The 15,743-nt window shown below is 30.7% G+C and overlaps 1 protein-coding gene across 1 annotated transcript; it reads right to left on the reverse strand.

The window, feature by feature from the left end:
* Positions 1–10,103: 10,103 nt before the first annotated feature.
* Positions 10,104–12,650, reverse strand: LOC105141036 (aluminum activated malate transporter family protein). The gene is made up of 6 exons (XM_011048116.1): positions 12,244–12,650; positions 12,007–12,147; positions 11,649–11,921; positions 11,437–11,543; positions 11,116–11,259; positions 10,104–10,757 (listed from the first exon to the last, which is right to left on the reverse strand). Exons 1-6 carry the CDS (start codon positions 12,530–12,532, stop codon positions 10,263–10,265), a joined length of 1,449 nt encoding a protein of 482 aa, XP_011046418.1. The 5' UTR covers positions 12,533–12,650; the 3' UTR covers positions 10,104–10,262.
* Positions 12,651–15,743: the final 3,093 nt, after the last annotated feature.

The following is a 15,743-nucleotide window of genomic DNA, read 5'->3' on the forward strand; positions in this document are numbered from 1 at the left end:
TTTTAATTATCCCTTATTATATAGATTTTTTATATCAAAAAATTTGGAAAGGAAAAATATTAATTTGATTCAAGAAGACAAAATGTAATGCTGGCCGCTCACTTTTCCGTTTGTGTGCATCATGTGCGTTCTATGAATTTACTTGCCAGTAAAATTAATGTAATTGGGTTCACAATGACTGAAACAATTCTCATTATAGCATGTGATCCCCATTAACAGAGATGAAAAGCTTTGGGCACTCTTGTAATGAATGTACTAGAGTTCTCAAGCTGGTTGGGGAATCTAAGTCATATATGCTCATTAGTACTGATAATCTTCTTCTTTTCAAGGAATAAAATACCAGCAGGAGAAAAGATTAGTCAAAGAAAGCTGGCTGATGCTTTGATACAAGTACTTATTAGCCACTTGATCCTGGATTCGTATCGTTAGTGGTAGGGTTCTACAGAATTCTGAGGATCGTGGAATAGATTTTTTGGTGTTAATATTTTGTGAACATGCTTTAGCCAAAAGAGATCAGACTATCTGTACATGGATGTATGGTGTATGCGACCTGTAGTTGAATATAATTATATAATACTTACCAACAGGTTCAAGCTAATTACATGTATGGTCAGTCACCTTCCCGTTCAGGTTTCCTTTCTGATAATTTCATTTTGCCATGCATGAATCTGTCTACTTTAAGTTGGTCTTGTTATGTTGATCGATGCTGTAAAAAGTTCAGCTTTTGAGTGTGGTTGGGCTATGGGATTGCAGCCACTGCTCCTGATAGTTTTAATGGGAGACAGAAGAGAAAGAACCATTTAGATCCATATTATATCCCGTATAGTATATATAATTTGATTCTTCCTCGGCTGACTCTTAAAGACTGGAAAACCTGACGCGCAGAGGAATGTTCAGCTTTCAAATCGGGATTGCAGTCACTATAAGCTGTTGTTTTCTTCTGTGAGTCCTTGTCAATTGTCATGCTCATGCTACCACTGAGTCACATGCTTTAGCAATATTTTAATGTGCTTAAAAGCGCATATTCTTTGTGATTCTGCGATTTGTACCGGGTGTTTTACCTTTTAAAGTGTTGTTTCGGTGCCCCTGCTTTTTGTCCATAAGTGGAACAAATGATTTCGAGTGGCGGACCTTGTTAATGTCATCAGAGGAAGCCAGGACCTCTGCTTTTTAAGGAAGGGAAGGAGGGGAAGGAGAGATCAGTCCTTGATGGCACTGAAAACCCTAAATATATTTATATTTTCAAATTTATTTATATATCTTGTGCAAGCAAGGGAATCTTATAATCAGAGAGAATTGGAATGAAGCACGCACTTAACTTTTATGTCTGCCGCACGTTTATGCTATTGTACCTAACATTGAACCAAATTTTGTGGTCGGAATTTTTAATTTTGTAGCAGAATGGACAAACTTTGTTCCAATTTTTTCGTTCTCATTAATTTCCATATTGTATGTGTTGGGTTTCAAATATCGTATATACAGAAAAAATTATAAAATAAAATTATTTAGAAGATTTTAAAATTCTGTTAAACAAATCTAGAGTTTAAAGATTTATTACTCGAAAATCTTTTTTTTTTTTAACTTTGAATAATTTTTTAAAGGGTAAGTTGTTACAAACCACTAGAAAAATCATCTAAATATCTATTTAGAAGAGATGGATTGTTATGTCTAAATTGCTAGTTCTAATTTTGTGTTTTTATAGTTTTTTTATCTAATAGACAATAACTAAAAAATAAAAAGCATAATTTACTATTTATAATTTTTTTTGAAAAACCTTATAAATTGACAAAATATTAATTTGTCCTTTGAATTAATATCTATATATTAATTTAGGATAATTTAAAAAATTAACTCAATTAAGCCATTACTTGATTTTTTCAAGTTTGACAATATAATTCCTGTATTAATAATATTCTAGTACTTAATTTTTAAAATATATTTTTCATCAAGTCATATTTAATTAAATCATTTCAGTTTAATTTTTAATTAATGGTTCTTAATATGTTTGACCTATTAGATTTATAATATGTTGACCCAAATATATATATATATATTATAATTATAATTAAATAGAATTAAATAATTTAATTATTATCAATTAAATAATTGATTAATTTATATTTGAAGATCAAGTGTAATATTTAGTAACGTGTCATGATCTCTTAAATATTAAAAAAATCATTAGTAATTTGACTAATCTTTTAGTGATTGATTTCTCAATGTAATTAATATATTTTCATCAATAATACTCTGATTTAATATTAAAATATGAAGTATGTTTGCCATGTTAAATTATATTTATTCTTTACATAATAGTCATTGATCATTTGAATAAAATTTCAAAGCATAACATTCTCTATATAAGATGATTTAGTGATTTTAAGTCTAAAGATCACTTACATAACTGTCACGTGAACCTTTCCATTGACATAAGTGATTTTTCTATATGGAATTCTGATGTGGATCAGTTTAGTTTACATCTTTTATGATAACCATCTATATATTAGTTCTAGATATCTATTATACTTAGTTTATGAGAATAATTGTTTTATTTGATAAAAAAATAACATAATTTACCAGTTTTTACAGTTCTAAAGAAAATAACAATGCTTTAATGTAATAAAAATATCATAATTATAACAAATTGATAATTTTTTTATAAAACATTTTTATTTCGTGAACTTTATCTTTGCTCTAGGTTTATTAATATAATATTGTATGAATATTAAAAATAATTAAATTTTTATTAATAATAAATATATATTTGTATGAATATAACAAACATACATATATTTAATTAATCTATTATCAAACAAATTAAACTAATAACATGATAGAGGCTACAAACAAGATCATTGCCATTACTAGAAATAGCAGACAAAAAAATGTGACAAGAACGTGCTCCTTGGTTTTTGTGGGTGGATTTTTATCAAACTAGTTTATGGATTTGAACTCGTTGTTTCTTTAATTAATTTAATTATTTAATTATTTTTTTAGGATATTCAACTATTAATTTTTCATTTTTTTTATGGAAAGACATTTTGTCTTGCGTTCTTAAGCAAGGTAATTTTTAGTACAAATATTACTACTCTCTGAATGCGCTATTATCCTCACAATACCACTTTAGTTGAGGTTATTATGAAATCATTGATGGATTTATTACATTAAAAACAGCCTCAAATATATATATATATATATATATATATATATATATATATATTTAATGTTATTCAAGTATTGCTTCTAGAAAATTGACAGTTGAAATCAAATGAGGACCACCAGTCATGTCTATAAAGAACCTTTTGACGATATTCCATTGAACGTGCTTAAAAGTTGAATTAAACTGGCCATGGATGCCATAAGTACGAGTACGTACTACGTCCAACTTGATGGGATCGGCTGAACTCCTGGCTTCTGTCAATGTCTCCTTAATTGATCTGGCTGGCGAACTCATTTGGCTGATCAGGAAATCCGAAGCTCTTGAATAGCGGGAAACAATTCGAACATGGATGTCAAATTCACGATATAACAAAAATTCAATATGTTTATACGTTAGTTAATTAGTTAATTTTTTAGTTTAAATAATTTGATCAATTTTTTTAGTTAAAATGAATAATAACTTAGTATAAAATTTCTAATGGTTAATAACTGATGTCTAAAAAAATCTTGGATGTGAACTCTTAAATATTTAAAATAATAATTTTATAAAGAGTATATATATTAAGAAGATTAAGAATAAAAAGATTGTAAACCTAGTGTTTGAAGGATTTATAGTGTATTTATAATTCATGAATTTTATCTTTTTGTGAAGAGGATGGACTAAAGTGTAATTTTATTTTTGTAATATTTTGAGTTATATTCTACTAAAAATAATATATATTAGATCAATATAAAATATTGAGAAACTCGTGTGAGGTCCTAGAAAAATTTCTAAAAATAAGCTGGCTTGGGCAAGTTGATTGAGCCTATTAAAAATTAAAAATTGATTCAGGCGTACGACTAGAACAAGTCTATAAAGTTGGACTAGTATTTTTAATAGTTATCAACAATAAAAACAACCTATAAAACTTACAAGCACACAAATCTAATAATTAACAAACAAAAACATAGGTATGAATGATAATGACCAAACATAAAAAAAATAATCTAAAAAACAAACACATAGAAAATATCATAAAATGAAAAACATATGTATTATAGGATGATAAAGTAACAAAAGTAAAAATATTGCATATAAAAAAATATGAACATATATAAAGTCAAAGAGAAATATAAATAGAAATATTACAAATAAAAAACTTATATATGAATATGAACATGTATAGAAGGAAATGAGTATACATAAGCCAAAATGAAATTTCAACTTAGTTAAACTTTTATAGTTTCTAGACTTTTTTGGTTCTTTGATTTTCTCTCTATCTTTTTGTATTTTTTCTTGCTTTAATTTCACAATCTACTTCTCACAAAACCCTAACTTTATAGGTTTTTCTCTCTCTATTTCTCTCTAATTGTATATCCTTTCTCTCATAATTCTTCTTATTATTTCTTTTTTCTCCTTGCTTTTACTCTTACTCAACTTTTTTACAGGGAAAATATTAGGTCAAGATAAAAAGACACTTGGTGCTATACGAACCCTAAAATGAATAAATTAATTCTTAACTGTTCAATAATAAAAACAATGATAATAGCCTTAAAAAGGGTTCAAAAGATAGCCTTGGCTTTTATAAAGGTATGATATAGATTAACCGATATAGAGATAAGTACAATTAGAGGGTTGGGAAACTTGACTTTTTTATGGTAGGAAAAGAGGTAATCAACACCAATATTATGAGAAAATACCACTAAAGAATGATGAGATAATATTAGAAGAATAATAAGAAAAACATGGAAGGATAATCTACATGGTTGAGGGGAAAAATGAATTGAAAATACATGGTACGTAGAAATGAGGGAAGAAGAAGACAAAATGGGTTTAAACACCAAGAAAAAAATGACAATGTTTAAGGTGTCTAAATAAATACGTGATTTGTAGCGCATTTTACACTTTAGTCCTTTATCACTTCTAACTCATGCAATTAAGGACAAATCAAACCAAATCATGAAATTTTTTTCATAGTTAGGTTCGCTAAATTCCAATGGCACCTTCAAATCTTTATTTTATACCTTTTGATCCTTCGATCTTTAATTTATTTAAATTTGGTTGGATTGGTTATTAAATCAGAATTTTCTTCAATGAAACATTTGATTAAATTAATGAGACCTCCCAAACTATGCAAATTTAACATTTTGTTTTTGGTCCTTTAATTCTTTAAATTTCAGCCAATTTCTTTTCAATTGCATCCTTTATAATACATCTCAAATAAATTTTGAAAATTTATCATGTCTAATTTAATTCTAATTTGAAAATTTTTACAAGCTTGATTTAAAAATGACTTTGAATATTTTTTTAATTTTTTAATATTTCTAAAAATTATTAAGGGGGGGTTAAAAATGATTTATGTTAAATAAAAATCTCAACTAGTTTTCAAAGTTGTAGTTAAAGAGCTGGTTATGTAATAAGAGAGATACCTATCACCTTATACTTCATATGAAAGGTTAATTGTATTATTTTTGCTTTTAATGATAAAAGAACTTATTGTGTTTTTCTATTTTTTTTCATCTAAATTAATACTAATCCTAAAACAGTGATTTTAGACTTTGGCCAGATAGTATGACCTAATCATCACTTTTAGAATATAAATGTTGAACCTAAAAGAATGGTGAATGATAAATTAGATTTGAGCCTGATTTTTATGTTATGCCTAAAATAAGCTTGAAAGCCTTCACTTATATTCAATGAGTCTTGGTGAGATCATGTTTACCCAATTTAATTCTACTCACAATTATAGAATGAAATATATTACATAACTTAAATATTCATAAAAAAAATGACCAAGTTATATTTATAAGAAAGTAATTGTATTATTTTTTATATATAGAAATATTGAAGTCTTAACTTCGCAATGACATAATATTTTTTTTAAAGGATTTTACAATACTAAGGATAATTATTTAATAAAAAAAAATATTTTTTTTATTTTTTAAAGACAACAAACTCTTGACTTCTCGAGCATAGACCTTTTAAATATTATACCATCCTCGAGTTGATTCTTTGATAAAACAAAACAAAATATTTTATTTACATATTTTAAAATAACAAAATCTCAACTTCTTTAGTATAGACCTTTTAAAGATTATACCACCCTTAAGTATTTGATCAAAATAAAATAAAAATTTTATTTACATTTTTAAAAATAAAAAAAAGTCTCGACTTCTCAACGACATAACATTTTAAAGATTATATTATTCTCAAGTCAATTCTTTGACCAAAACAAAATAAAACTTTTATTTATATATTTGAAAATAATATTGTGTTAACTTATCAATGGGATAATCTTTTAAACATTATACCATCCTTAAGTCAATTATTTGATTTAGAAACATAACACAAAAGAAAATTAGAATCCTAAACAATTATAGTGTCACAATAAAAATCTCACAATAACCAATGAACGCATACACTTATGAAAGTTGATAGCATATTATAAACTCAAAACAAATAAAGCAAAGTATTAGGGTTTGAAATTGAACTCTAGGAGTGATTGAGGTTGGTTAGAGGTTACCAAAATTGATCTAATAGTGTCAAAAACTATTGAAATGGAAGTGGCAATGGCAATATATGGGCTGCACACGCGAACACACAATGTGGACTACAGAGCATTGTTAAACGCATCATCGAGACAAGGAGGAGCATGAGTTAGTGGATCATGAAACCATCCTCTTCTTCCTCCTTCATACAAAGGCAATGTATTGCATCACCACCTAAAGTAAAGATTCGGGTTGAGAAAATTTCAAGTTTTCTTATTTCTTTCCTTTCTCATTATATTTCTTTTTTATGATACCATGAAGATTATGGTTGCTGCCGTGAGCTGGGAAAAATGGTGTTGATCAGTGATTCGATTTAGATGAAGATGGTGGCTATTGCCATGTGCGAGTTGGGGAAGAATTCACAAGCTTAGATGAGAGAAGAGAGGATGATTTTGGTTTATAGATGATAAAAATGATAATAGAGGCCAAGTTTATATGGTGATAATGTCATGAGAGATGCAAAAAAGAAAGCTCAGTTTGAGTTATTGTTATTGTCACTATAATCTAGTTATGAAAGAGGATAAAGAGAATAAAGGTGGTGATTATTTTTTTTAGAGAGGATTTCCTTTTGTTCTTTTTAATCTTTCTATCCTTTTTTTCTATAGTGATCTTGTTTTTTTAATTCTCTTTATTCTCTTAGAATATCTCCTCTATTTTTCTTAATGTTTTTATGATTTCTCTATTGAATTCTTTTCTCTATCTCTTTGCATATTTTTCTCTCTCTCTCTGGTTTTTTTTTTTTATACATCTAATCACTTTTTTTTTATTTAATTGATTGTGTGGTCTATGTATAGGTCATTCTTTTCTTATCTTTTCATCTATTATGAAAATTTATCTCTTTATCTCTTATCTCCTATCCTTTCTATCTCTATCTCATGTTTTAGAGAGAGACTCAAACTCTTATTATTTATTTTGGTCCCTATTTATTTTCTTGATTATTGTTTCGCATCCTTAATTTTTATTTTTATTTTTTATTTAAAAACAAAGGGTAAAAAATAAATTATAATAGTGATCACATGAAATATTCATTTAGAGAAAACAAGTCCATCTTCTTGATTTATATATATATATATTAAAAAAAGAATCATCTTTGATTAAAAAAAAGTTAATAGACAAGAAATTAAAGTGCTATTATTATGGCGGAAGTGCCAAATTCGTGGGCTTTCATTTAATCAAAAAGCATACAATCACATATTGATTTTTGCATTTAATTCTTCTCTCTTCTTAGTTTAATTCATAATTCTTTAATTTACCTATGGACTGTGTCTAAATCTTAATAGTATGGTATAGATATAATAATATTAAGAGTTTGGTTGATAGAGTCTAAATTTGAACAAGAATAAATCTATTATTCCTTCTTGGTGCTCCTAACTTTCTTAATAAATAAAAGACATTAGTTCAATATGCAATTTCAAATTAGTCAATGTTTTTTCCTCTTCTTCTTCTTTTCATCATTTCCCGACATAAAATCCTTAGCTTTGTTACCACCATGATGCCTATAACCTTTTTCTTGAAAGAAATTACTATTTATTGTATTAAACAAAGTACAAATAAATCACTAAATTCATATTATATCAAGAGAAATTACAACTTGTTGTTTGGAAAAATATTGACAATATAACAATATATGATAATCTTAGGCAACAACTAGTCATTTCAATAATTTAAACGACAAAGAAATACCAATGAAATTCCCAAATGTAGGCTACCTATGGAGTAACAAATTGTACCTCACGCACATGGATGAGTTTGAGTTACAGTAAATCAACAGGGACTGGGCTGCACTGCCATACCTTGTTGATAGTAACAATCTCCTCCATCCACGTAGAAATAACCCAACAAGAGAAGAAAACATACAGTCTATGAATGATCATATAGATCTAAATACCAAGATCTAGACCTATTCATACAAAATAAAAACCAAATAATTTTAAACAGTGAATAAGGAAAACAAAGAAAGAAAGAGAAGAAGTTGTCGTCCAGAAAACTATAATTGCCAACTAAACAACTATTCTAGAAAAGAATACGTTTTAAGTTTCTTTTTAAAAGCATCATGTCTATAACCTATTTGTTAAATTTGTATATAATTTAAGAATAAGATTTTGTGATGGGATCGGTATTAGCTTCTACTGATAACACAAATAATTCAAGCATTTTCATGGAAAGAGCATTCGTTTAAATGGGAATAAGAGTAAGAAATAACTCAAACTTCAACTCCCAAAATGTATTATTTGTTATTCTGTTTCATGCTTTCCATATCCAAGTTTTTTTTTTTTTTGAATTGAGATGTAACGTATCAAAACTTCATTAATTAAAATTTATTAACATAAAAGGATAAATAGATTTTTTTTTAAGAATTAAGTTGTAAAAAGAATATTAGTTAGAGGAGGAGAATACAAATATAGAGAGAGAGGCAAAATTATGGAAAGAAATATATATATATTGTGCCTTTTCTGTCTTCCATTTTGCATGTATACGTGATGGCATCCACCTGACATAAAATGCCCTGTTATTAGAAATAAGATTAAAACTATTTTATTCTTAGACTTAAGATTTTAAACTACAGTATTATAAGAAAAACTCAAAAATTAATATAAAATTGTATATTTTTGAGATCTCAAGATTAAGTTTTAGGTTGAGTAGAGTAAACCTCGCAAACATTCCCCATAATGGGTCCAATTACGTGCGCCATTATGATGCAAAGTATACCACTAATTACAAGCTCAAACTTGTCCATGATCAGTATGTGATGGTCTCTTCATAAGGCAAAAACTGTACATCTAACCATCTAGGTGGTGACTAAGTGGTAAGAACTTGGAATCAAGGGGTTTGCTCTCTCTGTGGTCTCAAGTTCGAGTCTTTGGTTGCTCATATGATGGCCACTGGAGGCTTACATGGTCGTTAACTTCAGGGCCCGTGGGATTAGTCGTGGTGCGCGCAAGCTACCACTAATTACAAGCTCAAACTTGTCCATGATCAGTATGTGATGGTCTCTCCATAAGGCAAAAACTGTACATCTGCTCCTATCCGAGGATTTACTTCGTAAAAAACAAAAGAAGAAAAACATGTTTTTGAAGACGTTTCCAAATTAACACGGATCTTGGGTCTATTGCATATATATTAATAATGTGGGTATATGCAAGCTGTATTTAGCGAGTGAATATAAAATTATTTTTTAAAATTCTATATTATATCGGATTTTTTTGTCCTTTTTATCGCACCAATAAAGAAAAGAAAACACAATCAAAATACAATGCGTCTCCACCAAACCGGCGGCATGAGGGCCTTTTCTCCATAAAATGCAGCATCACCTAATGGCTGCACAATGACGCAACATCACCCGATGGCTGGTCGCAGATGCAATGGAATGAGATAGTTTTTACTTCATATTTATAGCAGAAGAGAAGGAGCAATACTTTTTTAATAAACCTCTGCCATTTCTAGTTCTTCTAGTAGAACTTGTTGCAAAGGAATCCATGAAGTCATGGAAAAATTTTTCTTACAGTATTATCAACCCTTCCCTCTAAAATAGTCCAACGCTAGAAGCTAGCTACATGATTGTCAGTAACAAATAATTACAATTCTACACGTTGGCCAACCTTTGGTGCCTTAGGATTCTCATTTTCTTGAGAATCTGTTGACGTTTCATGTATTGTAATAACGACATGGTCACTGTCACCTTCTAAAACAGGATTTATGGCTCCTCGGTGAAGTAATTGGGGTTTCTCTGGTGACACAGTAGGTTCCACGCTCTTAAAGTGTGCTAGATTAGAGAGCTCGTGTACTGATTCGGATATTTTCTCCACACACACAACAATCTCTACCAGTATCGATGCTACTGTTGCATCTGGCAAAATAGCTAAAAGTTCTTGATCATGCTCGAGTGAGACAGCTTTGAGAGAAATTTTAAGGTCCTTGACCGCGGTTTTGGAGTTCTCCACATGGACATTTGCTGAGGATGGAAAAGTCATGCTTTTGATAGCCGATGCCAGTGATTTCAGTGCCTTCCCGCACTCTGCACTTATCTGTGTGCATGATTCTTGGATTTTGCATCGGAATTCTAGTGGTGCCTGGAAAGAGTAGCATAATACGGTTAGTGTTTCACAGCATTAGTCATTCATTTGATAAGCTATAGAAAGAAGAAAAGAATCCATTTTATCTTTTTTGTTTTTCATTTGTTTCTTTATAGAACCTGGCTATGTGACGCTCTTAGTGGAAGTATCTTTATAAAGTAGCCTTGTAGGGTGATCTCATCAAAACACTATGGACGGCGTGCATGCTTATGACGTGTAGTAATAAATAGAGGAAGTAATTATTTATCATAAGTATGGCCCCCTTTTGTCTAATGGAATTAAACCAGGGATCTTGGCTATTAATTTTCTTTTATTCCTGTAAACGTCAGAGAAATTTTTCGTGATAGATTATTACTTGGTTATCAGAGTTAATGTAGCCATTAAGAGTTTCAATCTGGTAAGCACATTGACGCGAGAGCGCTCCAATCTTCAAGTATTGTTTCCACGGATGCCGGAAACCAAAGCGGCCGTGTCCAGGTTCCCATGTTGCAAGATTTGCCTGCAGTGATGTTTAGGAGCACTCATTGATTAGTACTTTAGCACAGCCAGCAGAAATCGTACTGCAAGCTGGCATGCATATTGGTAAAGAGTGCGCTCAACCAAGGTCAACAAAAGTGCATTAAGTTAGTGGCATTCATGCAAGACAGAAGGGCAAGTTAGTGGAAGCTGTCCTTACCATGGTTTCATCTGTGGGTTTTGAATTGAGGACTTTTTTATATCCTTGAAGAAATGATCTGTCGCTATCGGAACCTTCACCGGAATGAAAATATTCACCTCCAAAACCTGTGAGTTTATTTGTTTATCTTTTAAGGGTGACTTTGAAGTTAAAATAATATCTAGATGAAACAAAACGAATTAAGTTAATGGTTTTCAAGTCACCACACTAACCTTCTAGGTAGCTTGCAAGATTTTCTATATTGGAAGCAACCGAATTATGAAGATTTTCACCTGCCCAAACAGGACAAATACAGATGGACACAATCATGCATATTGCCCCACCCACTAGTATTGTTGATAGTCTTTGACTTGCCAACACCAAGAGTTCTTCAACTCGATACCCAGAAACAGATACCAAACTGAATGTTAATATAAATATCAAGACTCCATAGTCATATCTAGCTTTGATTCGAGGGAAAAATCGTGTGAACGTAGATGCTGCAGCTGCATACAGTACCCAGAGTGACTAGGATTAGTACAGATTGTCTTACCAGAAGTGCTTTTGTCTGTATATGTATAAGCAAGATACCTAATAAGAAGACAAGAATTCCAAGGACAATGGGCTGCCCTTTCTCTCCGGAGAGACTGGCCAGGTGTTGAGCTCCAAGTCCTAGAGCTCCAGCAAGTAATGTTGCGAAACCTCTATTCAAACTCTTGCTCAATGTTCCACCTAAACAACAATAAGATGGAAATACATTATTCGACAACTTGTGGAATCCTTTTGAGCAAATATAAAACAATATTCAAGTCCTATCAATCGACTTACCTACGGTGAATTCAAAAATTACCACCACTGTTAGCACAGCCCAGATTCCTGCTTCCCCAAAGCTCTTATAGAGAGGCCTCAAGTAATATATTGAGGACACCAGTGTGAGAGCTAGTCCCACTTTTAGGGAATGGATGATTCTTCTTGGGTCATCTTGTCCAAGTTTTCTTACGCTTTTTGCAAACCCTATAACCTCGGCCTCGGCCTTGCCAGGCAAGGCCTTGAGCAAGCCCCGTGCACGAGTCAAAGGCCTGGCCTTCTCTTGAGTTGCTGATTGATCAATCTCCATGCCTTAAAGATATATTTTGTTGGGGGTGGCGAGTATATGCACTAGAGAGAAACTGTTAGTACCAAGGGACTAGAGGCTTGAACTTTCTGAAGTTGATTACCAATTTCGAAGCTATATATATAGTAGTCGTTTGAGAATAAATTGCTTCGGAGTGTCAATTGATGGCCTGTATTCATAGGAAGATAAAGTGGGCTCAAGAATATTAAATTGATGCATGTGTTGGTGTCTTTTGTAGGGTGAGAGGACAAATGTTTTGTTTATCAAAAAGCTTTTTTTTTCCTTGTCTCTCCAAAATGTTGCCAACGAGGCATGGTTTGAATAAAAATTATTATAAAACTTGGATAAAAGGTGCCTTTTAGAGATAGAATCAGCCGATTAATTAACTATGACTCTTTTGAGTTTCGGCCAACTCTCAGCTGCAAAAAAATAGCAAGGGAAGTTTTAGCCCACTACTGATCTAGGAGCCGCAGGCTGCAGTAATTTCCAGGATATAGCTGTAAAACTAGTTTTGGTGCTCTCCTTCTCATCCACAAATCCCCACCATGGAGCCACTTCTCAAAACCATGTACGTTGATCAACAGCCACAACAAAGTTTATGGTGTGCTCCGTATTCCAATACCTCAAGGCTTTGCAATTTCTTCTGGGAACTAATTCCCAGCCTGAAGTTTATTGAATAAACTAAGCATTTTAATTAGTTGGTTCCATTTTCAGACGCCATTCTCTTTTGTTGGAAGACCATTTCGAACTCTAAAGATGCAAATTGATTGGAGAGTCTACAATTATACAAATAAATTTTTTATATAGAGTTTTCATAGAAACTACGTGCGGTATTAGTTTTTTCTTATTAAAACAATAATTATTTATAATTTATGAAATTTATATTTTGTCACTTGAAGATGGACATATCAATTTCTATGAGAATTCGAGGACAAGTAATTTATTTGTAAGTTATTTTCCTAACTTAAATCGGGGAAAAGGAGGATGCGTATAAGGGGAAACACGTATTTTAGCTGTTGTAACTTCAGAAATGTTCGACTTTGGCCCCTGTAGATTAAATTTTCTCAATATCAATTCCATGCTTTTCAGAAACTTCCATCCTGACCCTTTACTATCAAATAGCTAATGTTTATTTTGTTTCAAATTTTCTTTCATTGTTCTTATTTTTCTCTATACAATGTGACAGTAATCTACAAGAACTCTTTCAGATTCCAAAAGTACTTGCAAAAATGGAAAAAATGGCCAAAATGCTAGTTGTTAGCTTTTTTACAGAACAACACCCTCACCTTTTAAACTATAAGACCCGTAGTGTAATGCTGCGTCTTCCACAGGATTTGAATGTAGCTCAACACTACATAATCGAAGCAACACAAAGTTCCAAGAGAACGTCATCCTGCCCTATTAAAGCTGCTACACAGCACAAGGTTAGAAATTGCCATCACTATGTTCTTAATGGAAGGAAAAGAAAGGTAGATTTTACCTTAAAAAACTAAGGCTGTTAAACTTGCATCAACCATTATCTAACTAGTGGGACTCAGTGCTTCAAAAGATGGAGATATCCCATAATTATTTTCATGGGCTCGGTGATTAATTATCCATGAATTGTAATTAAAGTTACATATTAGTACTAATCAAGATAATTTATGAATTAGTGTTGAGGCACTGGAAAGAGTGTGAATATCACTAGGAGTTCATGAACTATTATTAAATACACTAAAACAGGGCGTAGGGAGTCGAACAAAACTTAGTGTGTACCACCCCTATATATAATACCTAACAAAAAAACAAAGGGTAAGAACTCGGCACCACTATCCGCTGCTAAATGCTTCGACAGTTCATAATAATAGCATCTCATTTAAATCATAGTGACAGCATGATGACAATGAAACGCAGGAAAAAGTAAAAAAGAAGTGATGAATCTTAGGCAGCACAATATAAAATTGTTGCTTCCAATAGACCCATGTTATCTTCTACACTTTCAAATTAATTAATTAATTTGTTAATTAACAAAAAAAAAAAACCCATAGTTGTTAAGTCCGAAAACTTGACCTAGTAGGTTGACCTAAAAATTCCTGACACCTGAAATTTAATTGTAGTTGGGTTTTTAGTTGAAGAATATCCAAGAATATAGTTATAAATGAACTTATAAGCATATTGACTTCATGAAACCTCAAAATGAAGTAACCTAGATTTTTTTTTTCTGTTTGTCCTAGAATCGGGTATTTCTTAAATCAGGTGAAATAACTACTATAAATTTGTATATTGATCACAAAGATATCTTCAAAATTGTTCATATTTATAATAAATAAAAAGTATTGGATTCTTCAGCTCTAAGGAAAAAACGAGAAGTTACAATTGTGGATTATTCACGTAACTTAAACCCTGTGGCCAAATTACTCGGTATAAATGACTGTGGATTATAATAGCAGAATTATATTTCTGGCCTTTTAAAAAAACTCAATGAAATAGCCTACAAGGTTATATTTGTATTTTCACATAGATCATTTGTTATTTTAGAATTACTGAGGGTTATCTTTGATTTACTTCAACACCCTTAAAAGCAAAATATCACTTAACCATGTCTATGGACATTCTTGATTTTTTATTTTTTATAAGCACTATATAATAACTCTATCACCCATAAAATAAAAATTCTCAAATCATCTTTGTAGTGGATAATTTATCATTTTATAATAGTTTTTTCACAATAATTGGATAATGTTGCTTTTTGATATAGTTAGCACGTGTAGGGCACGCGTCAATGTGCTAACTACTCCATCGTATTTGAAGAACGCATGAGACTCATTCTAGTAGTAGAAAAAAATATATTGTACTATATCATCTTATGTCTCAACATTCTTTTTTTATCTAGGAAGCATATATATGGTAATTCTGTCTGGTTTTGATGCTACATTGATTATCTTTTTTCCCTTCAATTCTCTCCCTTCTACCTTGGTTTGCATGCTAATTATGAAAAAAATCATAAAAACTATTTTTTTTTTTGTTTAGATTGAGCCCTTTTTCTTTGAGTTGTAATTGTTTTATTTGAAAAAAATCACTTCAAATTGGAGTATTTTCTCAAAGTTTTTCATTTTTCAAATTTGATTCCTAACTTTTTTTTATTTAATTTTTGTTTTGAGATGGCTGTTTTATTTGAAAAAATCACTTTAACTTGGAGTATTTTCTCAAAGTTTTTCATTTCTCAAATTTGATC

Source organism: Populus euphratica, unplaced genomic scaffold (assembly GCF_000495115.2).
Source record: "Populus euphratica unplaced genomic scaffold, PopEup_1.0 scaffold131.1, whole genome shotgun sequence".
NCBI classification, from domain to species: domain Eukaryota; kingdom Viridiplantae; phylum Streptophyta; class Magnoliopsida; order Malpighiales; family Salicaceae; genus Populus; species Populus euphratica.

What these genes read in the sequence shown, in the direction of transcription:
- LOC105141036 (XM_011048116.1), bottom strand. Translation starts at nt 12,532, where the DNA reads ATGGAGATTGATCAATCAGCAACTCAAGAGAAGGCCAGGCCTTTGACT. An exon ending in AATTTTTGAATTCACCGTAG is followed by an intron (nt 12,148 to 12,243) that starts GTAAGTCGATTG and finishes ATTGTTGTTTAG; the next exon opens with GTGGAACATTGAGCAAGAGT. An exon ending in TCTTGCAAGCTACCTAGAAG is followed by an intron (nt 11,544 to 11,648) that starts GTTAGTGTGGTG and finishes ATAAACTCACAG; the next exon opens with GTTTTGGAGGTGAATATTTT.